Source organism: Falco cherrug, chromosome 6 (assembly GCF_023634085.1).
Source record: "Falco cherrug isolate bFalChe1 chromosome 6, bFalChe1.pri, whole genome shotgun sequence".
In the NCBI taxonomy this organism is placed as follows: Eukaryota; Metazoa; Chordata; class Aves; order Falconiformes; family Falconidae; genus Falco; species Falco cherrug.
Genome location: NC_073702.1, coordinates 77,107,285 through 77,134,856, shown reverse-complemented (window position 1 = coordinate 77,134,856; position 27,572 = coordinate 77,107,285). Strand labels below are relative to the sequence as shown.

The 27,572-nt window shown below is 43.8% G+C and overlaps 1 protein-coding gene across 2 annotated transcripts in view; it reads right to left on the bottom strand.

The window, feature by feature from the left end:
- Window positions 1-932: 932 nt before the first annotated feature.
- Window positions 933-27,572, bottom strand: part of RUNX2 (RUNX family transcription factor 2) — a 159,007-nt gene continuing 132,367 nt past the window's right edge. For both annotated transcript variants that reach the window (XM_055713576.1, XM_055713577.1), the window contains one exon: window positions 933-1,853. In XM_055713576.1, the coding sequence (XP_055569551.1) occupies window positions 1,171-1,853 (683 nt within the window). In that variant the 3' untranslated portion in view covers window positions 933-1,170. The remainder of the gene's footprint in view (window positions 1,854-27,572) is intronic.

Below are 27,572 nucleotides of genomic sequence, written 5' to 3'. Positions count from 1 at the left end.
CCTTTGGGAAAATATCTTATTTTTGACTGATGGTTGTTTGCTCTATGGGCAGACTGTGGCTGAGATGCACAAAATGGCTCGGCCAGAGCTGCCAGTCCTCTTTCCTGGGGCTCTTCCAGAGCACTGAGCACATCCCAACACTCGGCTCCCAGCTCTGGTGCCTCTACCAGGCCAGGCAGTGTCCAAGGGTACCTCACCAGCTGCTTTTCAAGTCACACATCTGATGGGACGAGTCTTGGATTCACACCCAAGAGCTCTTTCCGCATCCACAAAGAGGATTGTTTGAGGTTTCACGCCTCCAATGCCACCTTTAGGCAAGCCGCTGCAGCTTGGCAATAGGGAAAAGATGGTGAAATGTCGGGATCTATCCACGTGTGCCTGGCTAATTGCTGTAAATTAGCTTGGCCCATTTATGCCCTTGAAGAACCCCAGGCACCACTGGCAAGTAAAACAGATACGCTTCAGCTAAGTGCCTTCGGTTCATGCTCTCTCAGAGGACAAGAGGTGGATGGTGCTATTTGGTAGCTGTTCAGACCCAGCACTGCTTAGACAACCACCTTGCTTTGTATTTTGAACAATTTATCATGGCCCTTACCTGCATCAGTAATTACAATTATGCCTGAGATTTAGTGCACCGGGAAGGGCTCCAAGTTCAACAGAGCTGTGCCACACAGCCTGGATGGATAGCAATAGGAAAATTTTCCAGAGTTTTATTGTGTTATTTCCTGTCTGTGTCCCCTCACATTGCTCAGAGGGGTTTTGTCACCTCCTTGAGCATTCTGTCATGGGTAACTTCTCACCACTTCAGATTCTCCTCCACATTCTCTGTGCAGGACCTCATCAATTCCTACCAGTGTTCATGTGGTTAATGAGTGAGAGGAGGAGAGCGAGCACATCTGAAAGGAATGCAAGAAATATAAACAATTTTATTAACAAGACCACAAAACTATTTTTTTTAATATATGCAGCCATTTACAAGGAGCAAATAAACAAACAAACAGAAAAACCCACTGAGGGAGACATGGTCGGTGTTGGAGAGCATAGTGAACTGGCACAGACGTTACGGGCAGGTTGGGGTAGGGTCCCTTTCCTCCACCCTACCTCCACCATGGGGTGTCCCTGGCTGACACCAGCCCCTACAAGCAGGGTGAGCCAGTGCAGAGCCTGGCACTAGGGAGGTGGGGTGCCACGCGTGTCCTGCTGCGGTGCTAGCGACGATGCCAGCTGTGTCAGGGCTCGGGCAATGATGGAGAGGTGGCTGTTCATCGTCCGCAGCTCTGCCAGAATGTCGCTCACATTCGCTGATGCCTGCTCAGAGCTCGGGGGCATGGCATGGGTAGCCGGGGCTGAGGAAGCAGCCCCTGGAGGTCTGTCTCCCATAGGTGCCACCTGGGGATTTCCATCATGGGAGAGGGCTGGGGGGGTGCTGCTGCAGCGCTTCATGCCTTCCAGGGAGCCCGTTCTTACGGGTGGCTGGTCTTCCTCCTTCCCCTGAATGGTGGCAAGTGTTGCAGAAGCAAGGAAGGGCAGCCAGTTGATGAGGTGGGTGGCACTGCCAGGTGGGACTACGGGCAAATAAAGTCCAGGGTGCAGGGATGGAGTAGAGGCGGGTGGTGCAGGAAGAGAAGGGAGTCCAGGGTGAATGGTGGCAGCAGAAGCTGATGTTGACGGTGGAATAGGAGGTGGTTTGGGATGTAAGGCTGCAATACAGGCAGGTAACGGTGGTGAAAATGATGCAGTACCAGTCTCAGAGGAAGAGGATGGTGATGCTGGAGCTGTGAAAGGTCCAGGTTCTTCAGAGGTTGGTGGTGAAGTGGCAGCAGGTGGAGCATCAGGCGTGCAAGGGTCTGAGCCTGCAAGGAAGACACATGATGAGCCTTGAGTCACACATGTACTTACATGGACTATGGCTTACTGTCACCCCAGTGGGACTAGGACTTTTTGACGAAAGGGGGAATTTCATTAGCTGGTAGTGATACTCTCTGAAGGTCAATTAGAAAAGAACAGACATACTCAAAGACAAGAGCCTACTGTAGGTAAGCATGCAACTTAATATTATAAATCTAAATTATCTTTCCACTCCCATTTTTCCTAAACATTAACCTGTGGAGAGGCTTTAACATTTTTCTGATTGACATCTCATAGGCAGGCATTAGCTGCTGAATTACCTACTGTGTTTTCCTGGCCGGTCGTGGAATGGTGGCAATGTCCTAACTGACTCAGATCTCCTGTGGACATGTGAGGGCTGGACAGCTGCTGCCAGAGCCAAACTGAATTGCTGCTTCATAGAGGGTCCCAGTTTTCAGCATTCTGGTGTGAATGGACAGGTCAGCGCCAGAAACAGTAAGAGCCAGCTGATGGCTTAAACTCTCCTGTAATTTTATTTTTTGTGAAGGCATGGCAGAGTTCACACAATTAAACTTATGCAGGACCCTGCCTGTAGATATTTAGCAGCTTCAGTTATAAAAATCAATGAAGAAGAGACCAAAAGAAATTGTTGACACTGGGCATCCTGGCTTGACACCTCCGCTGTCTTGCAAGCAGTTCAGTGGACCTCACCCAATGTCCACTAAAGTCATTAGAAACATGCTTGCTTGGACTGAGCCCAACATATACAGTGTAGGATGATAGATCAGCCTCTGAGGGATATGCAAAGACCTGGAGAGCCACACTATGGTTCGAGGTGCTCTACCCATTGTGCCCAGTTGGTAAATACCGTATGGTAAGGATGATCCTATTTTTACAATAGTTCTGAAAGCTTGAAATATAATAGGAAATGTTAGCCTTTCAACAGCCTCAAAGATCCGCATAAGTGGAATTACTACACCACGCTGTAGCCCTTTATTTTAGCATTGGGAGCACATTATACAGAAGGTGATGAGATGCTACAGGAACGGTCAGTGTAAGACAGATGGGTTTTAAAACTACTGCTGCAATTAAGTGCAAATTTTAAGGCACTGCTGTGGATACAAAGACACAAGTTAATAGATTTATCTAGGTTAAGACAACCTAGAGAAAGCCAAGTCCTGAGGTGTTAACACCATACTATTATTATTTCTGGCATCTAGAAAATCTGATGTGAGAAATCCATTTTCATTACTGGCTGGTTTGGTATTCCAGATAGCAAGCTGAAACTATGAGTCAAGAGCAAATGAAGGCTTTCCCCTGTCATTTCTGACACCAAACCAATTGGATGTGTAGCCAAAAAAGGTCCATCTTTGTCCCGCATGGGACCACCATATTTTCCCTAACCAAACACACATGTTGGTTGGAGGGTATTCTGACACAAAATTCAACATGCCCTTATGTCCCTGAGATTTTTATGGAAAGTTACTGCAGGTTCCTTGAAACAGTTTCCTTCCTTTGTGTATTGGCTTTCTTCCCAACATAAGGTCCCTGCCCACACAGACGCTCAATCCCTGTTTGCTAGAGGTGGGCTGAGGATGCTGGATGTTGGGTTTCCAAAGTGTTATTGATTGGGCTTTGGGTTTTCAAAACAAAAACAAAAATAAAGCACAGTTCAAATACAGGTTCCAATTCCATCCAAACCACCAAAGTTTGCAAAGGGTGAGATGAAAGGTTCAGGTTTGGCTCAACTGTAGTGTTAACCAGAACAGTGTTTATGGTCCATATATAGTATGGCTAATTCCTGTCCACACTAGCCAAACAAACCAAATTAAGTGTAATGTTTTTCCATACATTGGAGAGCAGAGGAAGCTCTTCAAACCTTGAGGTAATCCAGTTTAGTACTGTGACAAACAACTGTCACAAATGATTCTTAAACGGTTAAAGAGTAATTTGGGTTAAAATACAAGGAGTAGTAACTAACACAGACAAAAATAGAGACAAAAATCTGGTCACCAAAGCCTCTTCTTTCTAGCTGTAATCTTTCCAAACAGAGCGGCTTCGCTATCAGAAGCCACAGCTTTGTCATCCCCCTAATCCCTGTTTAAGATTTATTTATGCCATGCAGCCTTTTAAACACATCTTGCTCAGCCTGAGCAGGCTCCCATACTTCCATCTAAGACATTCCACATGGGCGTCTGGGCACCCCCATGGGGAGGCTGGTGTATCCAGGACATGTGGAAGCTGTTGCACTGCTCAGATCAATGGCCGGGTATGTGCACAGCTGACAGTGCAGCCTGCGCGCCGAGAGTGACGGCTTGTCTGGGTGGGGTCTCACTCAACTGTTCAATGTCCAGACCCACAGTGATGATGAAAACTGCAGGACCACAATATTGCTGGGGTTGGAAGAGACTTCTGGAGACTGCCTAGTCACAACCCCTGCTCAAAGCAGTGTCAGCTAGGGTCAGTAATTTTTTCTCCATGGACAAAATTGCTAGGACAGGTTTAAGAAAGCCCAAGAATATAGAAGCCCTAAGCACAATGAAGCATGGAGCAAGCTCCCACAACTACTTAGCATATACAACAGAATGCTTCTATTTATTTCCTTCCTCTCTAATTTTGTTTGTTTTATCTGAATGTTGAAACTCATCACAACTCTAGTGCTTGCTTTTTTTGCTGTTTGTACAGCTGCAACAGAGAGTCTTCTTTAACCGGAGCATCCAGGGGCACACTCATTCCTGGAGGTGTTAGATCTGCACCTAGGTGCAGCTGTAGCTGAGTGGAGTTGGATGGGTGCCAGCAGAGAAGAGAGATGTTGAAGACAAGGTGCTCGGACAAGTACAGTGACCTTCCCTAAATGGATCAACCCACCTGTGCATGGTCAGTTAGCATCCTCCAGTACACCCGGTCTACCAATGGTGGGTAGGTACTATAGCATACTCCCACACACAAATACTGACTGTTCAAGGCAGGCTTGTAGCTTAGAAGAAAAGTTATTTCCCCAGTTAGGGAAGTTAATCCAGGACTCAGAAAACCCGGGTTGCGATCAACTTCATCTAAACTACTGAACTATGAGTGCCTAGTGAAGAAATTCCATGAAAGCACCTGCATTTTCTGTGTTATATATAGAGGGAAAGCCCCCAAAGGGAAGGCTTAGACATTGGCTGTGTGTCTCTGAACAGCTTCACAGTCACCTGCTTCTTTCTTCTGAGTGCCTAGGGAGCTTGGCCTCATCCTTCACCAGGGCTGGTTTACTGAGATGGGATTCAGGTCACCTTTAGCTTTAACAGTCTACAGTATAGATCTGCATCTTATCCAATCTTATCCAATAAGTCTGCATCTTATCCAATTCCCTAGGCTTTCTTCACAGTCAGAAGATTAAATAGGTCTAGCATTACCTCTATTGCTACAATGAGAGATATTAGTCCTCGGCTCTTTACTGGCAATAATATAGGATAGGTAACTTGGACATGGGTGCCATGCACTGAAAATACCTACATTTCAAAAGAGAACTCCTACACCAGGTACATAAAAATGAGATGGGAGCCCAACTTAGAAACAGTAGATACATGACATTCACTGCCCTCATGATCTACTAGGGATCTCCCAAAGAGAAAGCAGTTGCACACCTTTGTTACCTATTTGCAAATAATAGGGAATACTTCTGCACTGCCATCTCTGAGAGGACTTTGGGGTGTTAAAAACACACAGAAGTGTGAATAGGCCAGGTGATACAGTAATGAGAGAGAGCAGAGGAGCACCTCCAAGAGAGGGTTTCCTGGTCCTTGTCCTGACCATGATGATGGATGTTACAAAAAGATTAGCGGGCTGCCCCGTGAGAATGGGGAAACTAAAGTTATTTCAAATGCATTCATCTGCATGAGAAAAGCATGCATTTAACTTTTCAGGCAGTCTTGGCTATTTTCACTGCTTTTGTTTGACTACTGATTTTATCTGCCTTGCAGCCAAATTGTTGCAAACTCTGATTTCTTAGTCTTCTGTCAGCTAACAAGGGAAAGGTCTGTGAAGGAGAAACGTTGAGGGAAAAGCAGGGGCATGACTTTCCACTGGCTAGCACTCTGCATGGCATTCAGCTTATCTAACGTTAGCTGGCATCTAGTGCAAGGCAGTCATCCCGGCTCCAGCCGACAAAGAAAAAACTCCGGGGACAAGCCATCCCAAGCTCTCAGGTCCCTAAGAAGGATGGGAGGATCATGCTTTGGAGTGTCCCTCCCCATCCAGCGTTTCTTGCAGGGCTAAGCCAACTGTCTTAGAAGGGCTGACTAACTTCTAAATGGCTGAAGTTGGGTGAGCTGGATTCCTCACTTTATATATAGACGTAGCAAGTAATTTCCTGTCAAATCAGGACAGTAGATGGGTAGTGCTGCCTCTGTGTTCCCGTGGAAGGCATGAAACCACAGAGATCAGGTTCGAGTTGCAAGAGAGCAGAAACTCAGGCCCCTAGAGTGCTCCAAGAAGTGAGTTGGTGGTTCAGAAGCTGATAATCTTTCAAGTGAGGCAGCACTGAACAAACAACCTATTTCAATGATAAGGATGTTAAGACACTGAAAGGAGTGATGAGGTCCCTTCAACAGCACAGTCACCTGCGGGAGGCCTTTGTGCACTGTCCCTTCTGCTCGGATTTTTAACATTTGCTCTAAAGCCAGCCACGTCTGCGTGTGTGCCTGTGAGACCAATTGCGTGCACTCACTCCCACTTCGTTTTGCAGCTGCTTCCCAAGAAAGTCTAAATATACGCCTGCCTCCTCTTTCTGGTGAGAAGTGAAACTGAAGTCCTAACAGCTTGTGGTAAATGAAAGTCCAATAGCACGTCTGCGTAAGGGAAGGCAGTACTGCTTTTGCACGGACAGAACTAGTCTTTGGACCCCAAATCTGCAGCCATCCCCTCTCTGCTGCTCTGGTTTGATTCAGGTGCAAAGCGGTATTGCTTCCAGCTGCTGGTCTGCAGCCGGGTTGGGAAGGGCTTGGAGCTGGACACACTGGGCAGAGAGGCTACCAGCCACTACATGAGAATAGGTCTGAACAAAAGCATCAATGTGAGCACTCCAGGACTGGTGTTTGCATATGTGTGATTTCAGAAAGTGAATTTGGTTCTAGATGTTGTGTCTAGCATCTTTTTGTTGTATGAATCCAACATTTGCTTTTGGGTGAGCAGCTCTGAAATGCATAGAGAATTCATAAAATCATCAGGCAAGCTTATTGTTAATTATTTTTTATATAATGCAAATCAAATTCATAACCTAGGAATCCGCTCCTCTCTGTGCACATGGAAATTTCCCAAAATATCATATACATCAAGATATTGCAATCTGTAATGACAAAAGTGATTTCATTTAATTATGTATGCCCACTTAAGCTTAATTTGAAAAAAAACATATAAATAGATCACAGTGTTCAAAATCAGCCCTGTTCCTCTAGTTTTCAAACTCAGTCTCACCTGTTGCTCCCACAATAAAATAATTTTTTTAAAAGGGAGTTTGGAAATAATTGTAGGTTACCAAACCCATGCTGTAATGGAGCACATAGCAGTCTGTCCCAGAGTCCAAGAATTTTTACCAAAAATGCCCCAGCTCTGTCTCTGTGCTGTCAAATTAAAAATCTGCTGGCTGAGTCACTTCAGCAAGGCTTCTTCCTCTCACCTCGTGCTTTTCAAGAAGCCTAATAACAACCCAGGAGCTACTTTACAGATTTTAATTTACGTACCAATTTTCCTGACTTCATAAATTCATGTACCTCTTCGGAATTTTTTTTATTTTTTTTTTAAGTTTTGGTCTGTTTTGGGATCTGGTTCTCTTCTTTCAGGTACAGTACACCAGGCCTAGCTGAACTGGGCTTTATGTGACTAATCACATTATGACTGCTGTGGAGTTGTGCTCTTTCAAAATTTCTTGAGTAATAGTCTGTTATGAGTACATACTTATTCCCATGTCATGCGAACCAATTTGTTCTCACAGTTTGTCATGGGCCATCTGCTTTTTCATCTTCTTTGTCCCTGGCTTAATTTCAGTGAGATTTTATTCACTTCCTGACAAAATGTGCGTTTTTACACTCATTTGGGACCAGATTTTCCAAGAACCTGAGGTCCTTCTTTGACACCTATGGGACAAAGCCAGACTTTTTGAAATGCTCTGCAGCTTCTGTTATTTTCTAAAAAAGAAGAGCCCCCGAGGATGCCCTGACATCTCAGCATGGAGAGGGAATGGGAAAAGAGGATGTAGGCACGTTGGAGAGGTAATATTGTTGGGCAGCAGGCAGTTCCTCATAATAATATTAATTGCTTAACACATTTTCCCCACTGTTCTCAGAGCACTGCACAGACGAGTCTCACACTGGCTGCACTTTATGGGAGCCCAACTGAAACACATGAAAAATGAAATGCCTTGACAGAAGTCCACAACAGAGCCAGGAGCAAAGGACACTTTCATCTTCCCCATCAACTGACATTGCCAATGTCACCCTCTGATGGCTCCTTTACCCTACCCCTCTATTAATGCATCTTCTTAATTTGGAGAAATCTTTTTTCCCCTCCCCTTTGCAGCACAGAAATAAGGCACAGCAGGAAAATCTGTTCTGTTTAAGACTGCCAGCCTAGTCCTCCCCGTAGCCATGCAAGGACATCTCTTCTCCACCCACATGCTCCCTGTCCCAGAAACTTGTTGAGGAAGAAGTGGTTGGAAAGGGTGTTTGAGTCCTCTGAAACTAAAGTAAGACTGACAGGTACTTCCAAATAACCAAAAGAAACAGTAAGGAGAAGAATACACTGTAACTGATCGGACCTTTTTGTCCATTTTGCCTTGTGTTTTACTTCTGTGAATAGTCGGTAAATGCTGCCTCCAAGGAAGCTATCAAAAAGTCTTCAGTAGCAGTTACGCCATTGTCTGCTGTGGGAAATTTTCTCGATGTTCCATTAATGAATCAGGTTTTTGGCTCACGACAGATGTTTCTACTGTCTACCATCACTTTTATACAATGCAGGCTAACAAATATGATTTAAGATCAAGCTCAAAATGGACCGCAACTGTATGGACCACAACTGAAAGTGGAGCTGGTGCTTAATTGCCTCTTTGAATCTGGCCATTAGCTATAACAAAAAGTTTTTCCTGTCTTGAAGCAGATAGCCTTTCTAACGCGTTTAATTTTTCTGAGAGCCTGGTTTTCTTTCCTTAATAAGTACTATTGTGTTTCTAAATGGCCTTGTTTTGTTCTTATTAGCCTTGTAATCATCCCATCATTTTTTAATTATTTTTATTTTTCCTGCTTTTTATTTCTTTTCTTTTTTTTCTTTTGCTTCTTTTCTTTTTTTCTTGTTCTTTGGCAATATTTTGGTCTCAATGGAGTCCTATAGTAATGAGTTTCTCAGGTTAGTTTTACATTGTGTGAGGAAGGCTTTCCATTTACACAGTAGATTTTTTTTATTATTTTAATCAGCCAGATAGCATTTTCTCTGAAATCACCTACCTGTGTATCTACCCTTTGTACCTTTCTCAGCAGCACTTCCTGCCACACATGGCTCTAGAATAAGCCTGTGATCACACAAAATTCAGCAGGTACCAAGAGACACAAAAGAGAACACAGAGGATGTATATCTTCTGCCTTTAGCCCAAAGCCTGAGGCAGCCAGGAACATTATAGAAACAAATCCTGAAGTTCCAGACATTTTGGGTTTTTTTCTTTGCTGATTTGTGAGTAGTTAAATTTCTTTAGATATATGCTCTGGAGATTTCAAGAAAGATTCAGCTGTTAATTAAAAAAAAATGTAGTTATATTAACCTGCTCTTTTTTTCCAGGAAAAATACGAGACACACCATGCAATCTTATGGTTTTAGTAGCCAGTGAGTCAAGTCTGGAAATTCGGTACACATGAGTCAATGAGAACTCAGGTCCCTACAGAGTGTCCAGAAAAGACATTGTGTAGCCAGCAGTGGACAGGCGTTTTGCCTATACTGCATGGCTCTTCTTGGGCTGATGAATGAAACAGACTACATCTAGGCTGCATTACCCTGAACCTGTGCCACGTTATGCTTCAGATGGGATTGTCCCTCTCAATCACAGCAGTGCTCCCCCCTGAAACACAGTGACTGTCTCTTTTCCTGAGTATTTATCATCTCACTGCCCCAGCACAAGGCTTCTGCTGTGTCTTATAGTCTACGTAAGAATTTTATATCATAGCAGACCTATGGTCCAGCAATACTTATTTTGTACCATTCCTCAAGCTCTGGAAACTCAATGCTCTCAATGCTTACATGTGAGAGATGATAAAAACAGTGTGGGAAGTGTCCCACCTTGAGCAGAGCCAAGGCTGTTAGCCCTCCTTGGTAAGCAATGCTTGGGTGAAAGAGGGAGAGGCTGAGTAGAAGACCATGATTAGACACAGCACACGGGAGCGTCTGTGCAAGATCAGCTTGGCTATTGCACTGCTTAAGAGTCTGTGGGCCAAAACCTGCTCATCAAGTTAAAGGTGGACACTTTGGATGTACAATAAAGAGCCCCCTTGGTGATCTGAAGATGACAAGGGAATGATCTTGCCTTAAGTATGCAAGAAAAGCAGAAAGTAACTCATGGAATTCATTAAATTTTCATATGTTTCCCAGTATGTTTCATCCCCAGGGAGATGGTGCCATTTTAAGGAAAATAATCTTGTCATGAAAATCCCCTGAAACTGCACAGCCTGAGGTGCTTTTCCTCACCTTCATACACTGAGGACCCGCACATGCTATGTCTTTCCTACAGAGTTAATCTGGGTGGGAGACAGCCATATTTGAACACTGAGCTGTGCCAGTCTGGACATGAATTTTTTCCCTGAATGACCCTACTGCTTCTTTGCTGTTTTTGAATTTTCCTGAGTGTGTTGGGACAGTCGGAGGGGAAGAAGCATATCTCATAAACTTTTGTATTTAGATACCCTAAGACTCTTTCCTCATCTCTTTTATCAGCTGTGGGAGAACTTGTTTACTCTAAGGAAAGGCTTTCAGGAAGATCCCGAAAGATCCGACTCACTCATGATCAAACCTGGGTCCTCACTGCAAAGCGGGTGAGTGCCAGCCCCCAGCCAGGCAGGACCAAGGGTGCTTATCCCCTCTGCAGAGTTCCTGGCTTGAACTGAAACCACCTCCCAGGCCTCAATGCAACTTTTAACACATGCAGAGCTGGTGAGCTGAAGATGTACCTTTAATCTCAACTTTCATTTCAGCTGCTAGATATGCCCAGGCAATCATGGCAGGCATCATGGCAATGCTGTCTTCACAAAGACATTTTGTCTCCAATAATATTTTTATTTTACACCCAAGTCTAGCCGGAGGTGAATTCTTTTGTTTAATGAAGAGCCACAGCTCCTTTGGAACAAAATGTTCTCCTGTAAGCCGGGTGAGTCGCTGGTTTTATTGAAGAACAGTCCTGCAGACCAAGACAATGCTGTACTTCACTACCCTTTTTGAATTACCACTCTGTCATTTCCCAGAGGAACATGATCAGCCGACCACTAAACTCTGCTCTAAGATCTTATGCCCGATCTAAATGAGACAGAATGAAGCCCTGGAGAGATTTCAACCCTTGCTTTGTTGAAACAACATTGCTTTGTTTGGAATGTATTTGCCTTTGTACTGGGGAATGAAAATGTAACCCAGTGCCTAGTTTTGAAATACACAAATACAGTGCTTTTGGTAATGTAGCGTATATAAAGAGATCCATAGCATATGCTCTTTCTTACAGAGGCTTTTTTTCTTGGAGATCTTCAACCGGTTTTGAAACCTTCAGGCCTTGAGCCTTGTGACAGCTCAGTGAGGGGGGAACATACCATTTCTGTGTGGCAGGCTGGCATGGTGACCCAGTTAGGAAATCTGTAGCAGACTTGAAATGAAACCTAGACCTGTGCCTGCAACAGCGAGCTCAGCCTTCCCCAACACCCCGTCTGATTACACAAGCCAGCAGCCACCCAAATGTCCATGACACCCACAGCTCCAGTCAGTGGCCACCACTGCTTGGGTCCCAGGTCTTCCCCCTGCTTTATTTTGATACCCTTGGAGTACGAACTGAATAGATCTAGGGATATAATCCAGATCTTTCCACCCTCCGGTTGAATCCTGAGCTGGCAACAGTTGGACAACTGAAGTTATTGGACTTTTTCCTCTCACAAATTCACTGTTGCTTCACTGTATCTTGGGGCAGAAATTTCCTGAACTCAGGTCCTTGCTTCACCATTAACTGTCTGTGGCACACCACCTTTCTCACTGTGTACCAGCAGTCAGAGAATTTGAGGTGTAACACACGTGACAAGGACAGAAGAATCACACCAGGCGCTCCCCAGGCGCTCATCCCTCCACCTACCCACCCTTCCCACCACGTGTCCTCCTGAATAACTAACTGGAGGAGACGTTTGCCCACTTGGAGAGCAAACAAACACGTCAGCCCTGCACAGAGGCACTCTTGTCTCTCCCTCTCAGCCCATGCCCTTTGATCTCCATGGGTACCAACTCCTGCCTGATATTTTGGGCTGTGCAGGGTGGGCTTGGATGCTCGCTGGGTGGAGGGAGACACCTTGACAGGGCAGGAAGGAGTGATTCAGCCACTCCTCGCTCTGAGTCAATATTTATCCATCAGCTCTGGGTTGGGGGGAGGGATTGTCACTCTCTGGGGTCACATTCCCACCCTCCTGAGCGAGGTAGCTGGAGCCACCAGCCCAAGAGGGTGCTAGCAGCTTTCTCCTGGGAGCATGCCCTCTTTTTTCAAGCTGCCTTTTGGATGCAAACTGGCACGCTGTGGCTGCGTCTCTTCTTCTTGTTTTTTTTCTAATTGTAGTCTGGAGTTTTCCTTAATGGGACAGAGAAGTCTTTGAGACTGGAAATGTGCTCTTCTCTTTGTTTCTGGTAAGACATAACACTGGCCTCATGGGACCGCACTCCAACAGGGATATTTTAGTTCTGCCTGGCTCAACTTCTTGCTGGCCCGTGGTCTGATTGCTATTTGTCACTGGGATTGCAGGCGCTGGGGAACAGAGACTGCCCTCACTGTGGCTGCTCTAGTAGGCTTGAGCCCTGAATTTGGCTGGGCTTCCTGAGCATTTCCACGAGGCAAATAGCAACACCAATTTCAGCTGGACACTGTATTCCTTGCTTACATTCCTAAAGGGATGTGTTGTGTTGCTTTTGCCTTGTTCTCCACGTTAAATATATTGCTGGATTTCACCCTGGGGGTCGTTTTGTCCTGCTGGTGGGTGATTATATTCCTCTGTTTGAGAGACTGAAGATGAAAGAGCACTTTGAGATCCCTTCTGATAGATGGAGATACCCTTCTGGCCCAGTCCCAATATGGTTTTGTGAAGGTGTTGAGTGTGTCCCATCCTACAGAGCTTGGTCTCATATATACCAGTGTAAAACAGGAATAATTCCATTGGCATCAGTGTCATTACACCAGCGTGATCATGGGAGAAGGAGAATAAATAGGCCTGCAGGGATTATTTTTTGGGGTTTTTTTTTTGGGGGGGAACCATGCTGACTGTAAAACCACAGCAAAATTATTTTTAAATGAGAAAAATTTCTTTAAGACAGATCAGCCTCTTAAAAAAAAGAGACAAATGGAATGAAATGCTGCAGTTCAGAAAGTCCTGTGGTATTTAGGAAATGGGGCAGTTTGCTGCAAAAGGAGGCACAAATAGCCAAAGCCAGGAGAGTTGCAAAAGAAAAAGACCCAGAAAATGAAGTTGCTTATGCATTACATTATCAAACTTCTCATAGCACAAGAGATGAGATTGCAGAAGCAAGTTTATTCTCAGCACATGCGTGGAACAATGTAAACCTCAGTAAGAACTACTGAGTAAACCTGAGAAAAGAAAATGACTGTGTCTGGAAATGTTTAGGGGATGATGTTTGTCAACTAATGAAATGAGAGGCCACCGTTTGCAGCTCGGTACACAGCAAAGATGTACACAGACTAAGTCCAAAGAAGGAGATTTTTCTTTATTCCCGGTAAGAGGAATGCAGGGAAATTTTGCTCTGTGCTTCATCTGCAATTGATTTTCTCCTTTCATAAAACCTGGTGATTATTGAGAAGAGAAAGTTTGCTCTGTGTGGTTGGGCAGGGGGTCACAGTTAGTCATGCCACCAGGTTCCCGTTTGCCTTCAGGTTTGTTGATTTTGATGACAAGTCTTTACCACTCAGTTTCTTAGTTGTGTCAGCAGCTTTCCCAACAGTGTAGTGATGCTTTTTGTGTTATGCTGTGCAAACAGGAGAGCAGCTCAAGCCAAAAAGCACACACTGAGATCATACTCCCGACTTTGAGAAACCTTATGGTTTGACTAAGCTTGGATCCAGCCTCATGGTTTGGACTCATGTCTAATAGAAATACACGGATATCTCCAATAATGAATTTTAATGGAAAGAGGAAGTTTTCTAAGGACACAATATATGCACCTTGTTGAAGAAGGTTCCTCTCTATGCCAAGAAGCTTGTCTTTTCCCTGGGGGAGCCACTTGCTTTACATACAGGACTGCCTTAAAAAGGCAAGGGAGGGGGGATTCTGGCAGCATCAGGAATCTTCAGCACACCAAAAGGAAAAAATACGGAATGGTCAGCTGCCTTGTAAAGGGAAAAAGGATAGCTGCTTGATTAACTTTATGGAGAGAAAAAAAAGAAAAAAAAAAAAAAAAAGAGCTGTAAAAAGGTAGCATGTTGTCTTTAACTCGGACTACAAAGTTGGGAACGCAGCCAAATGGGTAGTCTGCGCTAGCCCAGGACTATTAGGAGACCAAGGTCAGAAGGAGCTTGGACGCCACAAGGAATGCGAGGAGAGACAGGCTGGCAGAGCGAGGATGTGGAAGAGCCAAAGTGCAGCTGCTGAAGTCTGTAAATGACGCACCAAGCAAACTCATGCAGGATCCCAGCTTGGAAGGGAAACTATTCAGTCTTCCCAACCAACAAGAAACCACCAGGTGTCGATCTACACATCTGTTCCACAGATATAATTGTATTGTCACAAAGAAAGGGATCCCATTTCAAGACAACATTGTCACTCAGTCCCTCTGGGCATTGGCAAAGTGGTTACACCTTCAGAAATGACTACAAGAACCCCAAATCATCCCTGCATAGCTCACACTACAGCTAATGCTTTCAATGTAATAGCAGCAGAGGTTTGGAATAAAATACACAGTCCAACATACTGTGTACGATGTCAGATGGAGGTACTGCACTTGGCCAGTCCCTGTGACATTATAATTAGAGATGGGGTTTGAATCAAACATCCAATGCGGAGCAGTGCTGCGAGTCAGCTGAGATGCACGCACCAACATTGTCATTATCCTGAATTTTGTCATTTATAATGAAATCCAAGCACTGCAGTCTTCAGGACATTCAAAATTTGGGTTGAGAGACAACCTCAAATTTAGTATTTATCCCTGTTCTTCAAGGCCCAAAGTCAGTGTTTAAACACATAGCTGAGAGACTATGGCATTTGGGGAGCTGCACTTGTGAAAAAGCTGCCTGAAGTTGAGCTTTCCAGAATAGAGACAGACCTCAGTTTTCATCTCCTCCCCACACACCCCCAGATGAGCACACACACCCAATCCAAGCACCCTTAACTTGACCTTCAGGAAAAACAATTTAAGCTCCATACCTATCTGACCTAGCACAGCTCTGATGAGAGAAGCAAAATGACTTTGTCACACACACACAAAAAAAACCCAACCCAGCAAACAAAAAACTCAAAGAGGAGAGATTAAAGTGATTTAAAAATATATAACCACACCATGCCAGATGCCAGTGAAACCTAGAATTTTGGGGTAAGATCTGCCAATTCTGCTGAGCACACTGTGCGGTACCACTTCTTTTTCTCAGGCTGCCAGAGTGTTCCCTGCACAGCAGCTTGAGTTAAAGGTGAGACGTGAACCGTCATCTGAAATGTCCTGGTTCGTATAGACTTCTTCATTGATGCACCAGATGTCAGTATGGGAAGTATTTTTGTGACAGGAATGACTGGGGAGCACTACAGAGCGAATGCACCTGATCTTAGAGAGCTACAGAAACATGGAAGTATGTTAGTCTGCCAGGTACAGAAGGGCGGGGGCTGGTAGATCCCCTCTTGCTGGCCCAGGGAGCATTAGTAGGCAATGCTGTTTTGAACACCCAACCCACGGCCAGGCCAGCTTTGGAAGAACAAAGCTCCGGTGCAATGCTAAGTGTCTGTACGGAGCCCAGCAAGCCCATTATGAAAGCTCATACTCTCTCTGCAGGTCATTTCTTTCAGCCCCCAAACTTCCTGATGCATTCTAAGGACAGCTGCTCTTGGAAAACAAGCCTTACTACCTGTTTGCCAAGGAGTTATTCCATTAAAGGCCAGATTATCCCGAACAGGTGAGAAAGCATTTGATTTTTGCTTCAGTTCAGTTTTGTCTCTCTCTCTCACATGTGTCCTGCATGGATACTGTATGAAATGAGCCATTCTAAAAACCATGGCCTGAGAAAACATACCCTACAGCCAATCACATATTTTTTTCTTCTTTCCTTCATCAATACAGGCAAATAAACTCCTTCAAACTTCCCAGCTGCTTACTCCAGGTACAGCAAATCTTTGGGGCTGATCCTTCTCAGTGCAGGCGGGTGCATCAACATGTGGACCCTGCACTTCTTCATCCTGAACTCTACTTCCTCCCATGAGCCCTCAACTCCAAATGTTTTGTGGACAAGTTTGCAAGCACAATTTTACTAACTTTGCCTGTGCAGCATCTGCACAAGAGATGAGTACATGCATTCCCTCTTCCAGTGCTGAATTAGATTCCTTCAGCAAACTTGCAATTCAACCTAAATGTCTATTAAAATTTATGGAAAGATAGATTTGTCTCCCCTGTGCAGTAGGAGTGGGATCAGCTGCCAAAGTAACACATTTTAAGAAAACCCTATGAGACATGTTGATCTCAGGTGGACCTGTACTCTTATCTTAGCACCAGTAACACGAAACAGTGGTGCTTCAAGGTTGCGGGGACTGGTTTCTCCACTTTCTAATGCCATTGATATTCCTTACAACTATACCATGGATAAATAGCCCCAGGGCTATAGCCTGCCATCAATTACTTACAAGTTTAAAAAATGTACTAGCAAATCAGAGAGGCCAAATCCAGTCAAGACTCAAAGAGACTGAGAGCAGAATTTGGCTTAGAGATGTAAGTGAAACGTTTCCCTGACACACACAACACAGTACATTTCCCAGGATTCATTCTTCCTACAGAAGGAATCAGTGTTTTCATGGGTTTGAAGATGAACTCGGTTACATTTTTCTCATGATGTGGAAATGCAGGAAGCTCATTTCTCTTTGATGGTTTGGCTGTATCTGCTATAGAAAAAAAAACACCTCTGTGATCTGCTGCTGACAGTCTTCCCTCATTGTAACAGAATCTCCTGCCCACCTGGAGTATACTTAGCTGACGCTATTTTTATTTTACAGGAGAAATAGGATGTAGTATCCATTGCTTCTGGAAGAAATAGTGAGGCTGACAGGAGGAAAACCTTAAGCTGCTGTATACTTCAGTGGTTTAAAGGCAGGTAAAGAGTCACAAACTCTGGTTATAATTCCTGGCTGTCTAATTGCTTTGGTTGTATAAACTTGGATATCTCCATTGGAACCAGAGCCCTCAAGCCACTAAGAATTTTGTATGAACGAGAATTGCTATTTGCTTCAAAATTTTGCTGTCTCCAAAATTCTCCCTCCTAAATACTGTGAAGGTAAATATTTCCCTCTCACTGGCATGGCAATTCTTAACTCCTTTTTTGCAGAACTCATTACAACTTTTGGATGAAAGCTGTTAGACAAGTGCAAAACAGATTTGACACCTTCTTTATATAGAGGGCTTTCAAGGTTTCCTGTGATTGTCCACATTTTTGGAGATTAGTCAGCTTTTTGAAAGGATTATACAGAGTGAAAGCCTGCAACAGCAGGAGGTTGGGACCAGTGACCCAGAAGGTCCTTCCAGTCCTGTGTTCCTGGAGGCTTTTCCAAGCCATACTAAAGATGTTAAAGACTACTTGTGTGGTCTGAACTTTACATACGCTCCCCACTAAAATTTTTTGTTGCATCCATTTGATAGGGTGGAAGCAGGGGATGGATAGGGCCTCCATAGAAGGGTAAAGAGAAAGCGCTTGCCACAACAACGATAGAGAGCACCGTACAAGTTAGCTGACAGCACAGGAAACTCAGGAAGTGGTCACACATGTCAAGAAACACCTCAACAGATGCAAACAGCCTCATCTCTTTGGCCTTGAGAGCCCACCTCTAGAAGCATCACTTGTGTTACCACTGCCTGTTCAGTCCCGGACCTCCCTTCTGAAACCAAACAGCTAGTAGCAGTTACGATGGTGGTTTTGTGATGTAGACACCTGTCCATATGAAACAAATCTGGGACCACCAAGCTCATTTTCTTGTGGTAATTTACCAGCTTACCATATGGTAATAATATTTGACACACCATCTTGGGCTGGATTAAAATTAGTGATCCAGTAATGAGAAATGTTTTGGTTATGCTCTTAGCCAAGTCCATACCTTACCTAGCTGGAAAGTAGGTAATGGTTTTACTTCCCAGTGTTGGGACAGGTATGTGTTACAGATGAATTCAGGTAGTCTCACACCCCACCACCTCCAAATCTATCCCATCTGAGGAAACCAACAGTTTCTGATGTTTAAATGTGCTTTGCCACCCAAAATGTCAACCACATGCCACCTCCAAGAAGGCCACAATTCAGTGGTTGCACATCAGACCGATTGGTCCATATTTATAAAGTGCTTTGATACCCCAGATGAAAGGACAGTATATAAATGCCCCATTCAGTTAGGTTACATACAGTAAGAGCAAACAGAAAATTCATTACCCACAGGGTTAGAAAGGCGTATTCCTGTTTATTAATTGAAGACCACATAAAGAATGCTTGGTTAAAGTGTTCCTTTTGGAGTGGACATTTCAGTACTGGTCCAGTGAATGAAAATAATCTTGAAAATTTGCATGGGCAAACGGCATAAACATCAGGTTTGCACAACTCGAAACAAAATTCTCCTTAAAAATGCAGCAAAAGGCTTTTATATGGGACTATCCCTGTTTCTTACACACCAACGGGAAGTGAGGCAGTCAGTCCTTTGCCAGGTCAGGACTATAGTGAAATTGTTATCTTAGCAAAATACAATTTTGAAAAGAATTGAAAAAGAATAATTGTTACATCGTGAGCATCAGCTACTACGCAACCTAGTATGTGCCATGCTTAACCACCTATGGGTTCACCATACAATTAAATTCCCTCTCTTTTATGCATATAACTAAAGTCTTTGGGTTTCTAGACCTGTATTCCACACTTCTTTCTTTGTGTATTTTTCAGATATATGACCTTCTTGGATCATTTGGAAAACTATGTTAATATCTTGGAAACTATGTTAATAATAAATAAAAAAAAACCCTATGTTAATAATAAATAAAACCTTTCTGTCTGTCATTTCAGAATTCAAGTGCTGTGTACATAGCCATTCACAGTCCCTGGGAGCATGGAGTGTCTTTCATATATCATAACCGTAAAAATAAATTACAAAGCAGAAAGCAGATAAGGCACAGGTTCAGGCTGCCTTTTGAAGATTTATTAAAACAAACTGATATTTCTTATAATGTGCATGTAACCAGAATACATAATTGACAATGATAATCATTAACAGGTACTAATGTTGTTTCAGAACAGAGGACGGCGCGAGACAGACTAAACCTCCATGCATGCAGTAGAGGAAATCCAAACTGCGATAATTAAATGCAAATAAAGCCTGGGGGCAGAAATTCCTGGTCTCTCTAAGATAAGAGAAATGTATTTCTACCATCTATACTTCATTTATTTCTCTTGAAGACTCTAATTTGTTTTTAAGCTAATAGATCAAACATTCTTGTCACAGTTCGTACAACTGTCTCAAATATGTGAGAAGTACCCGCCAGGCGAGGACCACCAGCAATTTTTATGATTTCTTTACACTACAAATATTTGGCAGAACTGAAATCACCCAATAAAATAAACCTGCAGATTCATCTGCAGTTTTAGACTCTCTCCAAGTATTTTTTGGACTCCTTCCCAAAATAACTGATGCTCATGATATTCCAATATCAAATGAAAATATGTCCTAATTTTCATGTCTCACTACCACCATCTCTTATTAAAGAGAAAGTTGTCTTTTTCCTAGTGGGCCAGGTGGCTTGGAGAGACCCATGCGGCCATGAGCAAAGCTCTGGTCCAGCAGTGCTTCTGGTCCTTCACGTTGTTGGGTTGGTGGGATTTGGACATAACACAAAGGCAAAACCATGGAGCAGTAGTGGTGGAATATCATTTCTTCCAGTACCAGCATCATCTGCCAGCTGGTGCCCAGAGAGCACTGCAACATGTGTGTCCCCATCTCTCCAGGGGAGAGGAAGCTTGAATTTAATTATGTGCAAGAATGGCTTTAGGGAAAGGTCCGGGATCCTCTTTCAAATGCCTTTGGCAAAAGGAAAAGAGAAAAAAATATGGCGTTTGAAAAGCCTGTCCGGCTCTAGTGACACTGCATAGATCTTCACTGAAAACCACTCAGCAGCACACAAATGTTGCAGTCACCTTTGTGAGGTTCAGATCAGCTAGCTGATACTTCAGAAAGTCAATAGTTGAGCTTTATAGACATTCAGCTCCTCTTAATATTATGTCCATACATTAAATATAAGAGTAAAGTCTTTCTCCTCCAAACCAAAGACCAATTAATTTACAAACCACCCCAAACTTTCGCCTCCACTGTGGCATTTGACAACCAAACCACATCACCGTTTATTCATCCCACCAAGGCATCCCAGACAGCCATTCCTAAACAGCTGACACTGCTCTTCCCCATTCCTGCAGATATTTTTTTCTCCAGAGGTCTTGAGCCGTATAGTTTTAGCAAGTGCTACTTGCAGTATGCCTTGTAAATCCTACAAACCAATATAAATTTTGGTGCACAGAGTCAATTTTACATGCTTTCCAGCAGAAAGGAGCATGGCTTTTGTTTCCTCCAGCCTCCCAGCTGTACAGTGCCTTGTAGGTACTAATTTTTAGGGTTATCACCCACTCTGATTTTGGTAAAGCACCCTAATTTTACGAGGCTTGTCTCACACCTTGTTAGATTAGCTGGCAGACTGGCTAATACTGTCTAGATGGCAAAAGAAAAACCCCTTTATTAGTGTAATGCTGAATTCAAGCATTGCTGTTTCCCATGGATTGAAATGGTATCCTTTTGGATATAGCAGCATAACTCCAAAGCACTCAAATCAAGAAAATGGGCAAGTAGAACCAATCAGAAATTTCCCATTTTGTAGGGTCTTTTTCTTTTTTAATACTAAATTTGCTTTACACGAAGACTGTTGCCCCTAGGAAAAGCTTGACTGCCCTGAAATGTTCCCATTTTCCCTAAGGAGAGCTGAAGGAAAGCATTTAACTCAGGGTCAATGTGATCTGAAAATTGCTCGGGTCAGGTCTAAGCAAATTAAAACTATAGTGGGTCAAGCCATCCTGACACGGATCTGCTTTAGCTGGAGTTACACCTACACGTTGAGATCAGCATAGCTCTTGGGAAGTGATGGAGATTCACCCTGACAAAGAAGTCCAGCCGGCAAGAAAGCAACCAGAAGATAACAACTTCCACAAGGTAAATGGACAACAACTATAAATGCAGCTAAGTGTTGAAACAGCCCAGACAAACAAAATATTTCAAAATATTTCCCACATTCACAATAAAAGATTTTTCTACGAGTATCTCATTCTATTACAAGTTTCCAACAGTTCTGTTTGGAACTCAAATTAAAGATGAAAATGAATGTTTAAAGGCAGAACACAAATCCGGATCATTCTTCTAGTGACATGTCTGCTCAGAGGCTTAAAATTATTTTGTCAACTGGCAGGGAATACTGGATCATGGTGGGATTTCCTGTGTTTCTTAATCCCATATACATTAGATGATACTGTACACTATTGTTCCCATTCCAAGATGGGAAACTGGGGCCACATAAGCACTGCTACATGGGCAATATAGAAAACAGTGAAAGAACACTGCAGGATCTCTAGCTATCAACACTAAAAATCTATCAAGAAAAACTCCCTTTGAGGTAAGCTGTCTTCTAGAAGAAGACCACAAAGCCACCACATGAAAATTTGAAGTGGAAGATTGAAAAAAAAAAAAAAAACAACCCAAAAAACAAAACCCCAAAAAAATAGAAAGACGTGATTCTTCACAAAATGTGTGGCGAATCTGCGGGGCTTGTGCTGCAAGATGTTGTACAAGAGAAATGTTTGCATGAGGCCAAACAGTGATCAGATATTGGCAGCTTGTGTAGACAGGGATGAAGAAAAGGGGGGATGATTTCTGAAGCCAGGATGATCCTCTTTGGCTGAACAAAGGTCCCTTCAGAAAGGGGAAGGCTGTCTGTGACCCCCATCTCTCTAGATCTGCCCGGTCCCACCATGTCTGCACTGTTCTTGTCCCAGGCTACTGGCAGCCTATTGAGTCTTTCTCGTTCTCCTTCCGTGACACATTTCATCCGCTACACTTCAGCTTTTATCACAGGCCTGTAGGTGGCTTCAGGGGGCTGGGAGATGGGACGTGTGGTGGCCTGGGCAGCAGACACCCTGCAGACACATCTGAACATACCACCAGTGTACGTTTGCCTGCAATATGGACAAGTGGCAGTGGTGACCGGAACAGTTTCTTCTAAATTTATATTTCTACTCTCATGATCCGACAAATGTGGTATCATTGACAGAGGTCCATACCGAGCCAGTACTTGCTGCAAAAGGTCCCTTCCCAGTTCCGGCTAAACGCTGAAGGACCTACTTCTTAGGGGTTGCTGTTCTTCAGGAAAAAGTCTCTCTGTTCCCTCATCGACTGTCTACACAAGCTGTCTATATTTTCTTCTCCATATGACTAGAATAATGTATAACAGGAGTTTGGCTCTTCACTGTATGCAAAAGCCAATGGGCTTTACGGTAGAGAAAAATCTCAGCTATGAAGGGACAGTGCAGAAACAAAGACCCAGGAAAGCTGAGAACCTACAGAAAGGGTCAACATTAGCTGAGTTTCCCGCAGGTCCAGTGCAAAGCAGCCTACACATTTAGTCAAAACAACTTCCCATTTATCTTACTTAAGGTTTTGAAGAATGTTATTTCAGTGCCAGCACCAAGACAGAGTGCTCTCCACGACTCAAAAATTGCAGATGGAGATGCTTCCGCCAAATGCCCACGTGGACCAGCTCGCCGAAGACCGATCTGCTGCAGATTGAACTGAACAGGCAAAACCTGGTGGGTGGGAGCTGCGTTAAGTCTCGTGTCCTCTAAAAGATCCGGTAACCCACTCACCATCGGGTTAAGCTCCTATTGAACATGAGCAGAGCTCTTTACATGTTGTGCAACACAATGGAAAATTGAGACCATACCATAGATGAGGACATACAAGTTACGTGGTTTGCCTGAGGCCACACAGTGAGTCAGAGGCTAAATTATAAACTTGGGAGTCCCTGGCTCCAAGTCACTTATTCAATCTATGCTGCCTCTAAGGCATATTACATTGGGGGTATTGTATGGAAATGACATTAACTTTAAAAAGCAGTTTACAGTAGAAGCAAGCAAAATAAGTGGGCTTTATTGTGGGCTGATTTAAAAAAAAACAACCAAAACAACATGAAAAAAGTGACATGAGCAGTTTTGCAAGCATACAGTGTAAATTAATTTTGCACAATTTGATTTCGAAACATCCCTCCTGGATTAAAAACCTAAACACCGAGTTTCAGGCTGTAATGGACCCTTCTTTTCCACTCTTCTTTTTTTCTTCTCTTTTTTTTCTGGCAATTCTGTTAACCCCCAAAAATAGAGGTTTAATATGGAAATGCTGACAGCTCCTTAAGCAGAGCATCGCATTTGCAACACTGTAATTATGCCTACTTCAAAATGCTCCAAAGAAAACAAGATTTTCTTGTTCAAACAAATCTTGAATGGTTTTAGCCCCAGAATTAAATCATTCAGACCAAAAAGGACTGTGTTAAGCATGCCGAACCAGGGCTGTACCAAGGAGATGTGGAAAGAGATAAATGCAAACTGATTTTACAATATTTACGTAATTAGATCCACATCCCTGCTTTTCTCTACTGAATGAGTAAAGACCAGATTAACCTTATTATTATTATGTTTATTTGATTGACTTGGGAATTCCATCTGGATAAAAGAGAGTCTAGATGTCTTTCTCCATGCGCACCCAGCGTGAAGCCAATCAACATGCCTCTCTAAGTAACAAATTTGTTTTATGTCATCTATCAGCAAGATACTGTAATATTGGATATAGCTTTAGCTCAATGGATGACTGCTCCTTAAAGACCACGCAGCTTAGAGGTTTTCATCCTGCATTTTTATGTCCCCACGGAAAATTACTTGTCAGATTTTCCACTCTTGTGAAGATGGTTGTAAGTAAATGTGTGGTGCAGAAAGCATGCATGGCATATTGAAATGAGAACGCAATCAACATCTCAGCACTGCTTTTTTAGTGGAGGATGTCTGCTTGTTTTGTAAGACTTTCTTGCATCCCATTTCCACACTGTGGAACAAAGGCAAAGATGTGCGGAGGTGCAGGGTTCCTATGCCGGTGATAAGAGAGTAAGAGAAAAGGGAAAGATTTCTTCCACTGCTCATAACATGTAATTTTGATCGTTATGACTGCTTCATGCAAATAATCCTTCCGAACAATATTTACTATATCCTGATTTAGCGTAAGTAATATTAGACCAAAACCAGGGAGGAATTTGGTGTCAGTCTCATGGCATTTGTATAGGGAAAACCAATGTTTTGAGTTAATAGGAGAAGCCCCTGCACATGGATTGTTACTTCCTTTGAAAAATTATTCCACCAGCTAATTAAAAACCACTGTCAGGAACCTTTTCCTGCTAGCTAGCCTTACTTCCCAGAGAATAAGATAATACAGCGGGCTGAGGCTGGAGCACTTTGGACTTATTTCCCAGCTCTACATAACCCAGACAGAGCCACACAGTCCATCTTTATCATCTCCAACCTGGACAATAAAAATATTCAGGTTTTCTCCATTTTGTATCAGTGTTGTTTACTCAGGTTGCCATCTTTTCTGGGCAGAGTCTTCTGACTGCATGCAAGGATAACAGCCAGTTCAGACCGCTCAGCGCTACTCAAGTGCATGCAGTTAATCCAAAGGAATGGCCATTTGAATCCAACCAAGAACGCTTCTATCATCCCAGTGGCCATTTTGCAACTGTAAATGGACATCTTGTGAATGTTTCTATTTTATCTGATTTCCCACTTCTTGCTCTAATAGGTGTACAGGAATTTGCCATCAGGCTGCAATCCGAAAGTTACGTTACATGGGACTCTGTACGTTATCTCGTTTGTAGGCGCCCTCCACCACACAGGCTGGCTTTTGACTTCCTCCCATGCTTTATCACAACAGACTCCAACTCACGCGCTTTGCTCTTCTGTTGGGAAAATATGGTGTAACCTACAACACTCACACAGCAACCCTTCCCCCACAGGGGAGGAAGCCTCCAGCCAAACGAAAGCTTTGATATTAAGAGCACAGTAATATGTACACCCATAATAACGCACTTGGACTGCAGCTCTCCTTTAGGAAAACAACAAAACAAAACACTCCTAATTAAGCTATTGGCTCGGAGGAGGTATCAAGTCCAAAATGATTTTGACTCCATATGGAATTTATACGGAATGCAACATGCAATAAAACACCAGCACATCCAGATGTGGATGCTCCCCAGCTGTCTGCCTGCCGCTTTGATGGCAAGCTACAAAGATCCTTTCCTACACAGTCATCTCCGCAGGAAGCAAGAGGTGACTCCTCTGTGCTCACGTATCCAATTGAGCAGTGGAAGGGAAATCTTAGAAGGAAACTTTGGAGCTTACAAATGTAAATGTCGCACTCAGCTTTTATTTTCTGTGTCTTCAAAACAGTGGGCTTTTAGTATCTGGTGCTTCTCAGACCCAGCGAGATGTCACACAGTGCCAAGGGAGACTCCCGGGAAGCACAGCCTCTGTCTCCCCAGGGTTTCTGCTCCCAGCTGTGGATGCAGATGTTATTTTTCCCTGCAGCTGCTGGGGGCAGTAGACAATCAGTCCTGGGTTTCTGTAACCTGTATGACCTGGGTGTGGATCATATACGGGCTATATAGGTGCCCTGATGCTGAACAGATTTGCTAGCCACCTGGCACATCTGGGAACATAGGGAAACCATAAGTCCTGCCTTGAGAAATGTGTATTACAGTGATTCTTGAGATATAGACAATTGTGCTTCTGCTCAGGGCCAAATTCTGCTATCTGAAATTGCAGTATGATTTAGGAAATAGCAGTTGATTTTGGCCAGAATTTCCCCATTTTCAAGCCATGAGTATACTTATTCTAGATGTAGCTGCGGAATTTTCAAATAAGTTCCAGGAGATGAGTTTAAGCCCTGGCCGGGGTCAAGGAAACAGATTTGCTTTGGACACAGGCAGGAAGCAGACTGCAAGCAGAGGCAAGAAAGACAAAATTGGAGGTTTATTTTTACACTAATGGCTGCCAACAACTATTTTTACCCCAAACCCCCTACTCTACAGCCATAAGGCACGCTGGGCACAGTTACTACCAGTGTGTGTTGAAGTGCATGTTGGGTTGCAGGATGTAGGAAGGCCATAGCCCTGATGGGCAGCAGAACTGAGAAACTGGGTTCAATCCATGCACTAGCCATTAATTATTTCACATTTTAGCACATTGTAGGATTCCCTGGTCTGCCCTGATATCTGTGATCAACTTTAAAACCATTCCAATACCCTAAAAGTGGAAAAGCCCAACTCATCTTATCCTTAGAGCCCAGAAATGAAGAGCCTGGTCTCCACTATGCACCCTCAGCAATCAGTGGGAAGGGGGGCTGGATCCTAAAGGACAGCTGAGCCCAGAATCTGAAGGCATCAGAAAAAGCAGCTTTTTGCTCCACTACTGAAGGAGACCAGGCAGCTCAATCGAGCTGAAGTCCATGGAGGTAGATGGGATGAGCCCTGTGCCCTATGGTGCCCTGTGACAGTGGTTTGGCCACCAGCTCAGAGATGCTGTGGAGCTCCTAATTGCAGTCAAGCTGGACTCCTCTGAAGGGGGTCTGGAAATGACCTCTAGGTCTCCAGAATTAGAAAACTGCCTTCTCCCTTTCCTGCCCTTCTCCATCTCATCTTTTGCTGATGAGTGAGAGGCGCATTTCCATAAAAACAGCCTGGCATGGAGTTTGTGGCTTGCTTAAGTAAAGTTCTGGGGAGCTGAGTTAATGTTCTCAGCCCACCCCTGAGACCTCTGATAGTCCCTCCAGGTTCTAGCATGGCCCACCAGTTGCTGTCCTGAGGGCTTTGCTGTCTGCTGCTCTCTGTTCACCGTGTTTCATGTGCTGCGTCTGGCAGCCAGAGAGCTTCATGCAATGGACAGCAGAGATAGGCACCGTAGCTACCCATATCTGGGCTACTAATTTAGGCTTAGAGTGAGTGGGGAGAAATAGGAGCATTCAGGGTATAGCTCACCTTTTCTAAAAGAAATGGCTAAAATAACTCAGGTTTTGTGTAGTTTTCGTTTTTTATAGGAAGCATGAACTCTGTGTGCCTCAGTTTGATCTTCTACACTCGCCTCTGCTCAAAAGCTCGGGGATGGGATTTGTATTTTTTTTTCTCTA